The sequence below is a fragment of the Galeopterus variegatus genome, unplaced genomic scaffold (assembly GCF_000696425.1).
Source record: "Galeopterus variegatus unplaced genomic scaffold, G_variegatus-3.0.2 Scaffold9605, whole genome shotgun sequence".
Lineage (NCBI taxonomy): Eukaryota > Metazoa > Chordata > Mammalia > Dermoptera > Cynocephalidae > Galeopterus > Galeopterus variegatus.
This window is the reverse complement of record NW_007735716.1, coordinates 76,766-92,049: the sequence shown is the minus strand read 5'-3', so window position 1 is coordinate 92,049 and position 15,284 is coordinate 76,766. Positions and strand designations below refer to the sequence as shown.

The window sequence follows — 15,284 nt, the reverse complement described above, 5'->3', positions numbered from 1 at the left end:
AATATGTTATGAAAGAAAATTATTCTGATGTGAACATGTCAAAGTGCATAATGAACATTCACAGTTCTAGAGTACCTGAGAAGTATGTCAAGGACATTCCACTTGGGGAGAGATGTCAAAAAAAGTAGTTATTCCACTTCTAATTTTAGTTAAAAAATAAACTCAGACTAAAAACTGTTCTATTAGAGATAATTAACTGTGGATGGAAAAAGAAATACAAACTGATAACCACTTTGCAGCCTTTCATAGAGGGTAATCCTGAGCTTTCAAAGGGAAGGGAGGATTTTCAATAACTCTAACCCAATGATGAAGAAAGTCCAAGTAATGTAAAGATTCTATTATTACGAAACTAATTTTATTGAAATTTGGGATCATTCAGAGTGTTGATTGGTGGTTTTAAATAAGAGCTAGGACTGAATGGATGGGTTCTTCCAAACTAATTGCCAAATAGCTAACTTATGTACCTTGCATAGGATTCCTCCAAGTTCTTCAGGAAAAAAAAAAATTGTATAATGGCATTTCCTGTCTTCTCTGCAGCCCTGACATTGATGAACAATTCAGACACAAACAGTGTGACTGAGTTTATCCTCAGCTTCCCTCGTGGTCAGGAGATGCAAAGTTCCTTCTTACTGTTCTTTGGAATGTACATATTTACCATAATGAGAAAAGTTAGCTGTGCTGTGAAGTTGGATAAACGACTGCATATCCCAGTGTATATTCTCCCAGGGAATTTTACTTTCCTTGAAATCTGCTATATTACCTCCACTGTGCCCACTATACCAGACAATTTCTTCTCAGAGACAAAAACCATCTCGTTTTTTGGTACAATTGAAACATTTTTCCTCTGTATCATGGCATATGATCGGTACCTGGCTATCTGCCATCCACTGCACTACCCAACCATCATCACACCACAACTCTGCTTTATCTTGATATCTCTTTGCTGGATGTTTGGGTTCCTTAGTTACCCTGTCTCCACCGTGTAGCTCTCAATTGCCTTTCTGTGGGCCCAACATCATCAATCACTTTGTGCATGACATAGACCCACTGATAGCTCTGTCCTGTGCCCCAGCTCCTGTCTTTGAGAACGTCTTCTACATCCTGAGCTCCCTGATTCTCATATTCACTCTTCTGTACATCCTGGGCTCCTGTACCTTTTTGCTAACAGCTGTGTTAAAAATCCTTTCAGCAGTGGACTGGTGGAAGGCCTTTTCCACCTGCGGATCACACCTGACGGTGGTGTGCTTATTCTTTGGGGCCCTGTTGGCTGATAATACAGGTGCAATTCAGAATATTATTACATTGTTCTATTCTGTGGTCACTCCCTTCTTAAACCCCTTGATTTACAGCTTTTGAAACAAGCAGATGAAGGCTACATTGATGAAAGTCCTGAGGATAGAGTGAGCTTAAAGTAATCTATGTGAAACCAAGCAAACCATTGTCCAGACATAAAAGATCAATTAAGAAAGACTTGATTTTCTGCTCCTACTTCTCCAACACACACTTTAAAGAAGATACTTTCTTATTGAGGTCCTTCATTGTTTTGTTCCTCAAGTAACCTGACAGAGCTAAACCCACTGTTGATTCATACTGCACTCCAAATGTAACAACCGTTATTTTCAACATGGGTGAGCCCAGTAGATGATACATGAGCGCATTTTAGCTTGCTATTTCATACTGTTTTAGTTTTGATTATGGGGGTATAGGGTGGAAGGTAGAAAAATAATAGTTATCTTAGGTGAAATAAATTATTTTTAGGTATTTACCATAGCTTAATTGTGAACACTAAACTGAGTGACTATGCTCGTTTAGATTCATAAGTAGCATAAAAAAATATAGAGGAGAGGTAGGGCGAGATAAGGGACTAGAGGTGCCAGGGACATGTTCCTCCCACAAACAGAACCAGAACAACTAACAGGCAGCTCAATATTAATAAGAACATCTGTGGGAGAGCATAGGAGTGCAGTAGGAGACCAGCCAGACCCCTGTGGAACATGAAAGCCCAAAATGACAGCATAGAGAGGAGAGAGAGGCACACAGCCTCAGCCACCACGTCTCCACCACAGGGACAGGCGCAGGACAAATTTCTCCTGTGGCAATAAGACCTACACCAACCCCCATCATCACCACAGAGAATTGCAGTTTCTTTTGTGGGACAAGCTCAGAGCCACATGTGGTGAGCTGCCTAGAATACACACACTGATCCCTCCAGAACAGGAGCACTTATTGTGCACTCCCCATCCCCACCTTTGTGACACAAACTGATGCAGGATAGCACCATCTTCTAACCAGAGTCGCTTGCCTTGCCCTGGGGCCAGTAGCCATTGTGCTTTCCCTCTCTTAAAAGGCCCCACAGTCATTACAGTACACTCACATGAGAGGCTACAATGCCCTGATCTTGGCAACGTGAAGCCTGGGCCCACATAGGCTGTGACTCTAGTGCTGCAACCTGGGAAACCAGCCCCAGGCCTGCTGAACTGACATACTCCCATGTCCCAGGCCAGAGATTAGAGAGGCAGATGTGCCTTTGGTGGACCACCCCCTTCAAGCCCCTACTACCCCACCCACCAGCTGGCTGAGTTTTGAGTGTCTGAGCTGCTAACTTGGAAAAACAGCTTACAGGTCTCTGCACTAATGAATATGCCCTCAGGCTGGTGGAAATAAAGCATATCCATGCCCTCCAGGAGATGCAACCAGGTGGTTTCCTCCTCAATATTCCTGCCTAGCAGTCTCACCCACTACCCAAGAATCAGCTAGCCAGGCCCCTTCACTGCAGGCCTGCCTAGCAACCTTACTTACTGCTCAAGAAGGGGATGACCTAGTCTCCTTTCATCAGGCCTGCTTCTTGACCTGGTCCAACACCTGAAAAGCTGCTGGCAGGGTCCTGGCTGCAGCTTTACCCTGAGGTCTTACCAACCACCCAAGAAGCAGCTGAGCAGACACACTATTGGCAGGCCCACTTCCTGGTTTTCTCTGCTGCCTTAGAACCAGCCGGCCAGGTCCCCTCATTTCTTCACCACCTTGAGGCTCACTGACAGACTGAGAAACAGCTGGCCAGGCCCCCTATCTGCAGGCTTGCATAGCAGCCTCGCCCACCAACTAAGAGCCTCTGCAGCCCTTCCTTTCACAGGCCAGCTCTCAGTTATCACTGTAGCATGCACCAATAGATGAAAGTCATTCCCTAAGCAAGCCACTCAACAAAACTCAATGAGGTGGCTTACAAGAAATGCTTAGGGGAATCCTACACATAGAAAAAAAGCAAAGATAGCAACCACCATGAAAACATCTGAAAATATAAAACTTACTGGTAGACTAGATACACAAATGAAAAAGAAAAATGAATCAAATCTTAACTATACAGAAAACCACCAAACCACAAGGATAAACAAAAAGAGAGGAAGAAAAAATAAAGGATACACAAAACGATCCAAAAAACCAACAAAATGACAGGAGTAAGATCTCACATATCATGAATGTAAACAGATTAAACACCCCAATTAAAATATATAGACTAGCTGAATAGATTAGAAAACATGACCCACCCGTATACTACTTACAAGAAACACACCTTAACAAAGACACAAATAGACTGAAAGAGAAGGAATGAAGAATGTGATGTAAATGGGGGGAAAAAAGCAAGCATGACTACCTATACTTAGATAAAACAGATTTTACATCAAAATGTGTACAAAGAGATGAGGAAAGTCTTCCTATAATAAAAAAGAGATCAATACAGCAAGAGGATTTAACAATTATAAATATATATGCACCCAACACCACAGTATACAGACATATAAAGCAAATATTATCAAATCTAAAAGGAGAGATGAACACCAACACAGTAATATTTGAGGACTTTAGCACCCCACTCTCCGTGTTGGACAGATCATTGAGACAGAAAATAACAATGAAACATCAGACTTAGGTGGCACTATAGACCAGATGAACCCAGCAAATATTTAAAGAGCATTTCACCCAACAGTTGCAGAATACACACAACCATTTCATCAGTGCACGGAACATTCTCCAGGTCTTGGCCACAAAACAAGTCCAAAAACACTGAAATCATACCAAGTATTTTTTCTGACCATAATGGTATAAAGCCATGAATCAATAACAAGACGTACTTTCAAAAATACACAAATACATAGAAGTTAAACAACATGCTCTTGAACAAACAGTGAGTCAAAGAAGAGATTAAGAAGGAAATTTCTGGCAGGCCCGGTGGCGCACTGGATAGTGCACCGCTTGGGAAGCGCGGCGGCGCTCCCGTCCGCGGGTTCGGATCCCACGTACAGACCAGTTCCCGCTCACTGGCTGAGCGAGGCGCGGGAGCAACACCGAGGCTTGCGATCCCGTTGCCGGTCCCCGGTCCGGTACGGGGGCGACACTGAGGGTTGCGATCCGTTGCCGGACACGGAAAAAGGACAAAAGGCAAAAAAAAAAAGAAGGAAATTTCTGTGGATTGATTGAATTGTGTTCCCCTAAAGTTCATATATTAGAAGCTTAATTCCCACTCTAACTGTTGAGGGTGGGAAATCCTATTATGTTAACTGAAAGGTGGAGCCTTGAGAGGTGATTAGATTGTAGGACCATGCCATAATGAACAGATTAATAATTATGGTCAGGGGTGTGGTTCAGAGGGTTCTGGTCATGTGAGAGTTTCTCTCTCGCTCTCTCTCTCTGCTCCACCATTTTCTACTATGTGAGATGACTGCATTGCTGTAAAGCCTTCACCAAAGAAGACCCTCACCAGATGTGTTCGCTGGACTTTGGACTTCCCAGCCTCCAAGATTATAACCAATAAATGTTGTTGTCTTACAAATCACCCAGTTCCAGGTATTTCATTATAAGCAACAGAAAAGGACTAATACAGAAAATTGGTACCAGAGAAGTGGGCTGCTGCATATGTCAAATACATGAAAATGTGGAAGCAGTTTTGGAACTGGGTGTTGAGGAGAGGCTGGAAGAATTTGGATGAACAGGCTAGAAAAAGCCTAGATGCTGGTGAAAGTTTAGAAGACAAGAAAATCAGGAAAAGTTTGGAATGTTTTAGAGACATGTTAAGTGGTGGCAACCAAAATGATAAAGAAATATGGACACTAAAGACCATTTTAAGTAGGTCTCAGATGCTAATGAGAAGGAATTTATCGGAATCTGGAGCAAAGATCAGCCTTGCTATGAACTGGAAAGGAACTTGGCTGCCTTCTGTTCTTGCACAAAAGTTTTACAGAATGTGGAACTTCAAGGTGCTGAATGAAGGTATTTGGCAGAAGAAATTTTAAGCAGCAAAACATTCAGGAAGCTGCACAGCTAATTGTAACAGCCTAGAATGACTTATAGTGGCAAAAGCATGACATAAAGCCAGAATGTATAATTAAAGGGGAAGCAGAGCATAAAGATTTGGAAAATTTTCAGCCTGGCCATGTGGTAGAAAAGCAGAGGGCATTTTCAGAAGAAAAACTCAATGGTGCTAAGATTAGTATGAAAGAAGGGTTAAAAGGCCTGGAAGGCATTTAGGAAGTCCCTGAGGCCAACCCTTTCATTACAGGCCCAGAGGCCTAGGGAGACAGAATGGTTTTGTGGAAGAGACCTGAGGCACTGTCCATGGCTCACTGCCCAGAGCCAGCTCAGGATGCTGCACCCCACACCAGCATCCCAGCTGCTTTGGCTGCTCCAGACAAGGCTAAGTTGGTCCCAAGTGTGGCTAAACCTGCAGCTTTGGAAAATACAAGCCAGAAACCTTGGCAGCATCTGCGTGGTGTTAAGTTTGCAGGCTCAAACTAAACCTGCAACTTTGGAAAATACAAGCCAGAAACCTTGGCAGCATCTGCGTGGTGTTAAGTTTGCAGGCTCTCAAAATGAAAGAGCTGTGGAAGCATGGCAGTCTTCACTCTGATTTCAGCAGGTATATGTTAAATCCTTAGGGACCAGGAAAGGATATGTCCTGGGTCAGAGTCACCACAGAAAGCCTCCACTAGAGCAATGCCTTGCAGAAATGTGGGATCAAAGATACAGAAGAGAAACCTGACCAGGGCCACGCCTGGTAGAGCCTTGGGAGTATGACCACCACCATAGAGACCCCAGAACTGTAGAGACAGAATGCCAGAGTTTTGGAGGCTTGGGAGCCTACTCCTTGGTTTCGAAGGATGTATGCAAAAGCCTGGGGAACCAGGAAGAGATCTGTTACAGGGGCGGAGTCACCACAGAGAGCCTTCTCTGGAGCAATGCTGAGCATAAACGTTGGAGCTGCAGCAGAAAAGCCCCAACACAGTGGAGCACTGCCTAGTGGAGCAGTGGGAGTGGGACCTCCATGGAGACCCCAGATTTGTGGATCTACCAGAGTGGAACACCAGCTTAGGAGAGCTGAAGTGTCACCTGAGACCAGGAAAACCATAGGAGTGGAGCTGCCCAAGGACTTGGGAGCCCAACTCTCACACCAGTGCACAGAGGAAGTTGAACATGGGCATGTGAGTTAAATCAAGTTCAGACTTGGGGGATGGAATGAATGTGTTTGAGAAGGACATGATCTTCAGATACCAAGGGAAGAATACTGTGGATTGACTGAATTATGTTTTCCAAAGTTCATATATTATAAGCTTAATTCATGCAATGAAAACAAAATGTGCCCCACGGAAAAAAAAAATTCTACCCTTAAAAAAACAAAAAAAGGAAGGAAAAAGAACATAGAAAGTTTCCAACAATCTAATCTTTTCGAGCTGTTAGGATGAATGAAAAGGACATGGCAGATATAGGTAAAACAAAAATATTTCATATTTTCTCTGAAAAAGTGGTAGGGTAGGAAATATAGACAATGCTGTACAGATGAGATTAGGACTTCCAGTCAAGATGGCAGAATAGACAGTCCCCAGCCTCACTCTCTCCCACAATCAACCAATTAAAACTATTAAAAAGCTATAACAACCAAGCTGGGTTGCTAGAACTCAGGAGAAGAGAAGAGACCCACAGAATTCACAAAGGCAGGAGAAGCCACATGAGAGGAAAAAAGGGTGGCTCTGACCATTTTGAGCCCTGGCCACTTCAACACTGACTCTGGTGAACACATGAAACAAGAACTGGCAAAAGCTGCTGTTATGCCCTTCCTATGAAGTTGCTTGGAGGCTGCAGGGGAGAAGAGGACCTTGGTGGCCCCCAGGCCAGCAAGATCACTAACAGGGTTCCTGTGGACCCACATAGGAGTGAGGGGCCACAGACAACTGAAAAAGGAGCTACTCAGAGGCTGGACCAGTGCATGGCCCATCCCATGGGAAGTGTTTGGAGTGGAGAGTAATGGGGGAGACGGACCCACCAGGGGAACACTGGGGCACTGCATGGACAGCTGATTTGCTCTCCAAACAGCACAGGACCACTCAGTGGAGACTAGTCTGGAATAAAGAACTGCAGGGGGTGCAGTTTACTGAAAAGACACAGGCCCAGACCAGAGTTTCCACACAACCCAGGTGCACCAGACCTCACAAGATCCGGAAGTGCTTACAAGGTCAACAGTTAAAACCTGAGCTGCACAAAAAGCCTTCCCCAGAGAATCAGAAGCAAAACAGCAATTTAGCTCAACCACAGTGCTCTAGTGCTGGTTCCCTTAGGAAGTTCTCCCATTTCAGAAGTAACCAAAGGACAACAAATTAGTTCTAGTTCTGAGTTTAAGTGGTGCAAACAGAGAATAATCCAGCACAGAACTGAAAGGAAAAAAAACACCCACAGATCAGAGAAAAAGTTCTAACAGCACCAAAGAACACTTGTAAAACCTAGAAGGACTGGAAGTACCCTGGCCTCCCTAGCCAAGGTGGGGCAGGACTGTAGGCCTCAGCCATGGCCCCCATGATGACTGCATCCAGCCTAGCAATGGCCACCGAGCCACCACTGGAAATATCTTGGGCTCCCAAGCCAGGGCAGTGGGAGACCAAGGGCTGCAGCCATGCCACGCCCCCCAACATCTGCACACAGCCCAGCAATGAGCACTGAGCTGCCACTGGAAACACCCTGGGCTACCAAGCTGGGGCAGTTGGGGACCAAGGGCCTCAGCCACGCCCCCTGATGTCTGCAACTAGCCCAGTGACGACCACCAAGCCACCACTGAAAGTGCCCTAGGCTACCGAGCCAGGATGGTGGGAAGCTGAAGGCCTCAGCCACACACCCCTGACATCCGCAACCAGCCCAACCATGAACACCAAGCTGATGCCAGAAGCACCCCAGGCTCCCGAGCTGCAGTGGTGGGAGGTCAAGGACCTCAGTCACATCCCCACAATGTCTGCATCCAGCCCAGCAATGACCACTGAGCCACCACTGGAAATACCTCAGGCTCCTGATCTGGAGGCTCAGCCTCTGCCATGCCCTGCCCCCCCCCCATGTTGCATCCAGTCCAGCAATGACCTTGCCTTTCCTGGAAGCCCCCTGGTCTCCACTGATGGAATGAGGGGGCACCACAGGCCTCGACCACACTCTTCTCCCTCCTCCTCCCACACTGTCCCCTTTCCCTTCCCCTCTCCCCCTCTCTCTAAACTGCTCCACAACAACTTAAAATGTAAAAATACTACTACTAATAATAATAATTAATTAATTTTTTAAAATACTGTATAGATGTATTTATTGCAGTTAGAGCTAAATTGTGGCCAATGCTTTTGTTTCATAAATTTTTATAATTCACCTTTCAAAACAAAGTAAATAATATGCTTAAAGAAGCCATTATAATGAAAAGCACCCATCTGACAATCAATACTTAAGTGGTCAGAAAGTTTAATTGGAAGGTGGTTGTTCGAAAAAGCACCCCAGGCTCCCGAGCTGCAGTGGTGGGAGGTCAAGGACCTCAGTCACATCCCCACAATGTCTGCATCCAGCCCAGCAATGACCACTGAGCCACCACTGGAAATACCTCAGGCTCCTGATCTGGAGGCTCAGCCTCTGCCATGCCCTGCCCCCCCCCCATGTTGCATCCAGTCCAGCAATGACCTTGCCTTTCCTGGAAGCCCCCTGGTCTCCACTGATGGAATGAGGGGGCACCACAGGCCTCGACCACACTCTTCTCCCTCCTCCTCCCACACTGTCCCCTTTCCCTTCCCCTCTCCCCCTCTCTCTAAACTGCTCCACAACAACTTAAAATGTAAAAATACTACTACTAATAATAATAATTAATTAATTTTTTAAAATACTGTATAGATGTATTTATTGCAGTTAGAGCTAAATTGTGGCCAATGCTTTTGTTTCATAAATTTTTATAATTCACCTTTCAAAACAAAGTAAATAATATGCTTAAAGAAGCCATTATAATGAAAAGCACCCATCTGACAATCAATACTTAAGTGGTCAGAAAGTTTAATTGGAAGGTGGTTGTTCGAAAAAAATGAAAGAAATCTGCTCATCTAGACAGTGTTAAAAATGGTAGTTAGGCCATAATNTTCCCCTCTCCCCCTCTCTCTAAACTGCTCCACAACAACTTAAAATGTAAAAATACTACTAATAATAATAATAATTAATTAATTTTTTAAAATACTGTATAGATGTATTTATTGCATTTAGAGCTAAATTGTGGCCAATGCTTTTGTTTCATAAACTTTTATAATTCACCTTTCAAAACAAAGTAAATAATATGCTTAAAGAAGCCATTATAATGAAAAGCACCCATCTGGCAATCAATACTTAAGTGGTCAGAAAGTTTAATTGGAAGGTGGTTGTTTGAAAAAAATGAAAGAAATCTGCTCATCTAGACAGTGTTAAAAATGGTAGTTAGGCCATAATGTACCTACACATATGTCTTTGTTGGTCCCCCCCAGAAGCAAATCCTGAGACAAGGATTCTGGTTCAAGTAGCTCATTTGGATGATGAAGGGATGGCAGGGGAGTAGAAAAGTGAAACAAGGAAGGAAGGCATCCAACAAAGGGTGTATTGTCAGACCAGCTACACTGTGCTAAACTGGAGGTGAGTCCCTCTGCTGAGCACCAGGTTAGTCAAGCAGACATGTCAGTTATCCAGCTCTGGGGAGAGAGAACTTGGATATTTATACTGCATTTTTATCTGTCCATGATTGAGGGCTTCTGGGGATTGGGGATCTCATTAACTTCCCAGAATTCCAGCCTATGAAGAACAAAGACCAGGCAGCAAAGCAGGTTTCCCAGTCAGAAAAAGCCTTAGGAAAATAAAAGCAGATGTAGCAGGTGCACTGAGTGGAAAGAAGGAAATAGGGAGAGACTATGGGAAGGGAACTGCTGACTCTGCCATGCTGTGCTAACACCACCTCCAAGAACTCTGTGAGAAAATAGGTGGTCTGAGGGAAACAATACAAGGATACAGGGAGATGCTAAGGAAAAAAAAAAGGAAGGCACAGAGGACACTTCATAAGTGAGCTCTCCACATCTGTGTGAGTAATGAATCTCCCGAGGTCCTTCACGCCACAGGGTTTAACCCTCCCACTGCCAGTCATCCATGCACAGTGTTCCTTTCTGTTTTTCAGAAGGTAATGGTGTTCACTCAACAAAAATATATTGATCTTCTGTTGTATGCCTGAGCAGTTTAATATGGCCATGACATAGGACATCTACAAGAAGTGGTGGGAAGAAAGGTAAAATAACAGTACCAAAAATATATTAATAGTAATAATAATAACAGCTTAGGGCTGAACTACAAGGCCCTTATTTTCCAACTTTGAATCTGATGCTGTGGACAGAGGGCAAAATCAAAGCTGCTCAAACAAGGAAGTGAAACAAACTGATAAGTTTTAAGATAAAAATCCTTCCACAGAGGAACAGCAAATGAGTTATGCTAAATGACCTGTGCCTCCATGGGGGATGAGGAAGCCTTACAGCCAATCCCCAGGTGCAATTGCTGGAGAGGAACGAACACCATTCTCCAGCCTNGAGCCCAGAGGAAGGGAAGAATTGGCACAGAACAGTCCCCTGACACTACTCTCCTTCAGGAAATGGCAAATTCATCCTCAATGAACAGAGGAATAGGGCTCTGTCCCTGGAGGCTCTGCTTATAATCCCACCATCCTGAAGAAAACACCAAGAGATGTTCACCACATTTCTACTCCTTCAGCCCTTGATGGTTATTGTGAGGAGACCACCTCTCTTCTCCAGGAAGATCAGACACTGTCAGAGAAATTTCAGGTTTAGATTACCTCTTATCCATGAAATGAGATGACATAAGATATAATGCTTAGAGGAGAAAATAAACATTAAAAACTATAAAAATAACTATCCTCTAAGTAAGGCTTCCTTTTACTTTCCTTCAGCCACTTGTTATATAGGTAAAAATTCCTGAGCATTATTATGTATCAGGCCCGAGACAGAGTACTTTCATGTACATCATCTTATTGAGTCCTCAACCCTTTGGTGAAAGTGTTACTGTGTCCATTTTATAGTTGGAGGAACTGGGAAATATTTTATATAATTGAATGGACAAAGTTTTCACAATTGGTAAAGTATGAGTTGTAATTCAAAGCCTAGCCTCCTTACTCTAAATCCATTGCTTTTCTACTATGACTTAGCTGTCTACCACTTCTCATAATGGGTAAATTGTTCTTATTTTCAAGGGTTCTACAGAAATGGGACAGTTGTGACAATCTCCTCTCCAGGCCAAATGAAGCAGGTGGATGTGCTGCTGAGAACAAGCCAATAATGCTTCCTCACCATTTTGCCTTCTTGGACTAGCCTTCAGAAAAAAGAAAAATATCAGAGAAATATTCTTCTCTCTTTATGTATTATAGCACAGGATCTGGCTAACTTAAATTAGGTCTATTCCAGCCCTTCTGAGATATAATGAGGGTGAAGCTCTCATTTTCTTATTTGGAAATTTAGGTAACTCAGTCCAAGCATTCTGTATACAGAAGTACTACTTTGAAGCCATCGTACCCATATGCACACTTCCTTAGCAGCCTATTCAGGGGAAATCTGCCTGCCGCTTTGGACAGCTCCAGCTTAGCCTTGTGACAAGTAAACTCTACTGCTGCTCTCTGTACAGAGGAACTAAAAAATAAAAGGTGAGTAACAATACACTTTTGTTAGAAATATCTTTTTTATACCACACATTGTTCATTCAGTTAGATCAAGTTTAAAATGGTGATGGCACACAGAGGATCATTTTCACACCCTTCTTGTTTTCTAGAGCAGCTTTGTCAGTCTCTCAGCGTGGAGAATTGCCCTCAGAGGGAACTAGCCTGAATCTTTTGGCTTCATGTATAAGTAACAAGTCTCCAACTGATGTTTTTATCTGAGAGACAAGTGCAACAAAAATATCCCCTCAATTTCCATAAAGTATTGATATCATGTATACTTATGGTATATTTGGAATAGGGGTAAGCATTTTATAATGAAAAGGGATTTAAAATCATATAATCCAACTCCCTTTCCTATCAAGAAAATGAAGCTCATAGACATTAAAAGACTCCATCAGAGCTACTAAGCAACTTTGTTGTAATGCTGAACCCAGAATTTCCATCCAGCTGTCTCTCATACTTCTACATCCACAAAACTGGGGGACTATCATTATCTTGCTGGTCAGAGAGGAAACCGTCTGGGATGGGACATGTCCTATTCCCAGAATATTCCATTTCCCATTGCTTCCTTTTAGTGGAATTCCTCCCAAATCTAGGCCAATATTCTAGTAGCCTCAGGTCATTTGGGATCTTCTTATGTGTTTCATTTCCTCAACTTCATTGTACAGGATTTTGGAAGCTCAAATGAAGTCATTGGTTAATATTTATCATCTATCTATATTGTCTGTTTCCGACAATGTAGGCAATCACTTCTTTAAAAAATATTTATGAAATACCAACTATCTCCATTAAACTTTGCTGGGCTCTGGAGATAAATAGTGACGTTGGAGAGCACACCTGGGGTCCTAGGCAGGAGCCAAGGGCAGCTTGGCTTTTCCCAGAAGCAGGGAAGAAGCAGAGAACACCCATGGCCCTAGGCAGGAGCCAAGGGCATCTGCCTTTGCCCAGAACTAGGCAGGAGCCGAGGGCAGCCCCCTCAATCCGGAAGCAAGCAAGAAGCATAGCATGCCCAGGGTCCTAGGCAGCAGCAAAAGGCAGCATTCTCTGCTTGGAAGCAGGCAAATAGCATGCCAAAAATACCACCTCTACAAAGGTGGCCTACCACAGCCACTGCCACAGCCATGGTTGCTGCAGAAGAGGCTTCATGCCACAGCAGTAGCCATAGCCACCATGCAGGTAGCCTGCCAGGCATTCAACTGCATTGACAGAAGGAGTCACCGGCAGAGTCTGGAAAAACAGGAGGAAGTCCTTCTCCTCAGAGCCCACTCCAGAGTAACAGAAGAAGCAACTGCTCTACTATACAACCAGACATCAATGTAGAGATACTAGAAATATGAAAATCCAAGAAAATACGACACCACCAAATGAAGTTCTCAAACACCAAACCCTATAGAGCAGGAAACCCTTGAAATGACTGAAAAGGAATTCTGAGCAACAAACTTAAGGAAACTCACTGAGATACAAGAAGATTCAATTAGATGGCACAATGAAATGAGAAAAAAAATCTAGGATATGAAGGAGGAAATTTACCAAGAGGTTAATACCTTAAGAAAGATGTAGCAGAATTCCTGGAATGGAAAGATTCACTCAACAAAATAAATGACACAACTGAGAGCTTAAGCAGCAGGCTAGAACAAGCAGAAGAAAGATTTTCTGATCTTGAAGGCAGACTTTTTGAAATAACCCAAGCAGACATAAAAAAGGGAAAAAAATCAATAAATGAAGAAAATCTAAGAGAGCTAGCAGACAACCTTGAACACACAAACATTCAAAACATGTATGTTCCAGAAGGGGAGGAGAAAGGAAAAGGCATGAAAAACTTATTCAATGAAATAAATAATAGAAAACTTCCCAGACATACAGATCTAGGAGGCTCAAAGATCCTCAGACAGATTCAACCCAAAAAAGATCTTCTCCTAGACATATTATAGTCAAACTAGCAAAGCTCAAAGACAAAGAGAGAATCTTGGAAGAAGCAAGGGAAAAGTGTCAAGTCACTTATAAGGGAACCCCTATCAGACTAACAGCAGACTTCTCAACAGAAACTCTACAGGCCAGAAGAAAATGGGATGATATATTCAAAATACTAAGAGGAAAAAACTGCCAACCAAAAAAACAGTACCCAGAAAGGCTATCTTCAGAAATAAGGGAAAAATAGTGTATTTTCCAGGCAAACAAAAACTGCAAGAGTTCACCACCACATCACAAACCCTACATGAAATCTTCAAGGGAGTTCTGCACCTGGAATCCAAAAAAATGATAATCACTACCACAAATACACAAGAAAGAACAAAACCCACTGGTAGAACAAAAATGCAAATAAGCAAGAGAAAGAAACTAAATGTTACCATTACAAAAAAAACCAACACATATTACAGTGTGATAATGCCTTTGCTTTATTTCTGATTTTAGTAATTTCAGCCTTCTTTCTTTTTTTCTTGTTCAGTCTAGATAAAGGTTTGAAAATTTTGTTGATCTTTTTAAAGAACAAACTTTTGGTTTTGTTGATTTTCTCTATTGTTTTTTACTTCCCTATTTCATATACTTCTGTAATAATCTGTTATTTCCTACTTATATTTGCCTTGGGATTCATTTGTCCTTTTACTGTTTTCTTAAGGTAGAAGTTTACATGACTTATTTGAGATTTTTCTTACTTTTAATATAGGTATTTACAAGTATAAATTTTCCTCTAAGCACTGCATGAGTCCTGCATCCTAAAAATTTTGATATGTTGCACTTTGATTTTTATCTCAAAATACTCTCTAATTTCCATGTGATTTTTCTTTTTACCCATTGTTCATTTAGGAGAGTGTATTATTTCCACACATTTATGAATTTTCTAAATTTCCTTCGGTTACTGTGGTCAGAGAACATATTTCCTATTATCTTAGTCTTTTTAAATTTATCGAGACTTGTTTTGTAACTATAAATAAATAAACAAATAAATAAAATAAAGGGAATTACCTTGGGTAGGAAGTAAATAAATACATTTCATTAAAATAAAAAAGAAAAAAGAGTGAAGTTGAAGGACAACAAGAGCAAAGATTCTGGATCCTGAAAGTACTTGTCTATTGCTGGAAACTGAGAGAAGAGCACTGCTGTATTACTGCAGTACGGTGTGGAGGAGGAAAGGTGTGCATATATGAGTATTATGTGTGTGTGTGTGTGTATGAAGAGAAAGTCCCAATGGCTTTGGAAACTCAACTTAATAATTTAGCTGAAAGTTGGCCTAGCAGGCCTGGGCTAGCTCAGCAGAAAAACAAGCTGATTGCAGCTACTT

At 42.5% G+C, this 15,284-nt stretch overlaps 1 protein-coding gene and 1 pseudogene across 1 annotated transcript in view; both read left to right on the top strand.

Annotated features, from left to right (window-relative positions):
• The first annotated feature begins 512 nt into the window (after window positions 1–512).
• Window positions 513–1,404, top strand: LOC103609430 (annotated as a pseudogene).
• Window positions 1,405–6,149: 4,745 nt separating this feature from the next.
• Window positions 6,150–15,284, top strand: part of LOC103609429 (olfactory receptor 11H12-like) — a 31,839-nt gene continuing 22,704 nt past the window's right edge. Inside the window, 1 exon segment of the mRNA XM_008593755.1 lies at window positions 6,150–6,373. Within this exon segment, the coding sequence (XP_008591977.1) occupies window positions 6,150–6,373 (224 nt within the window).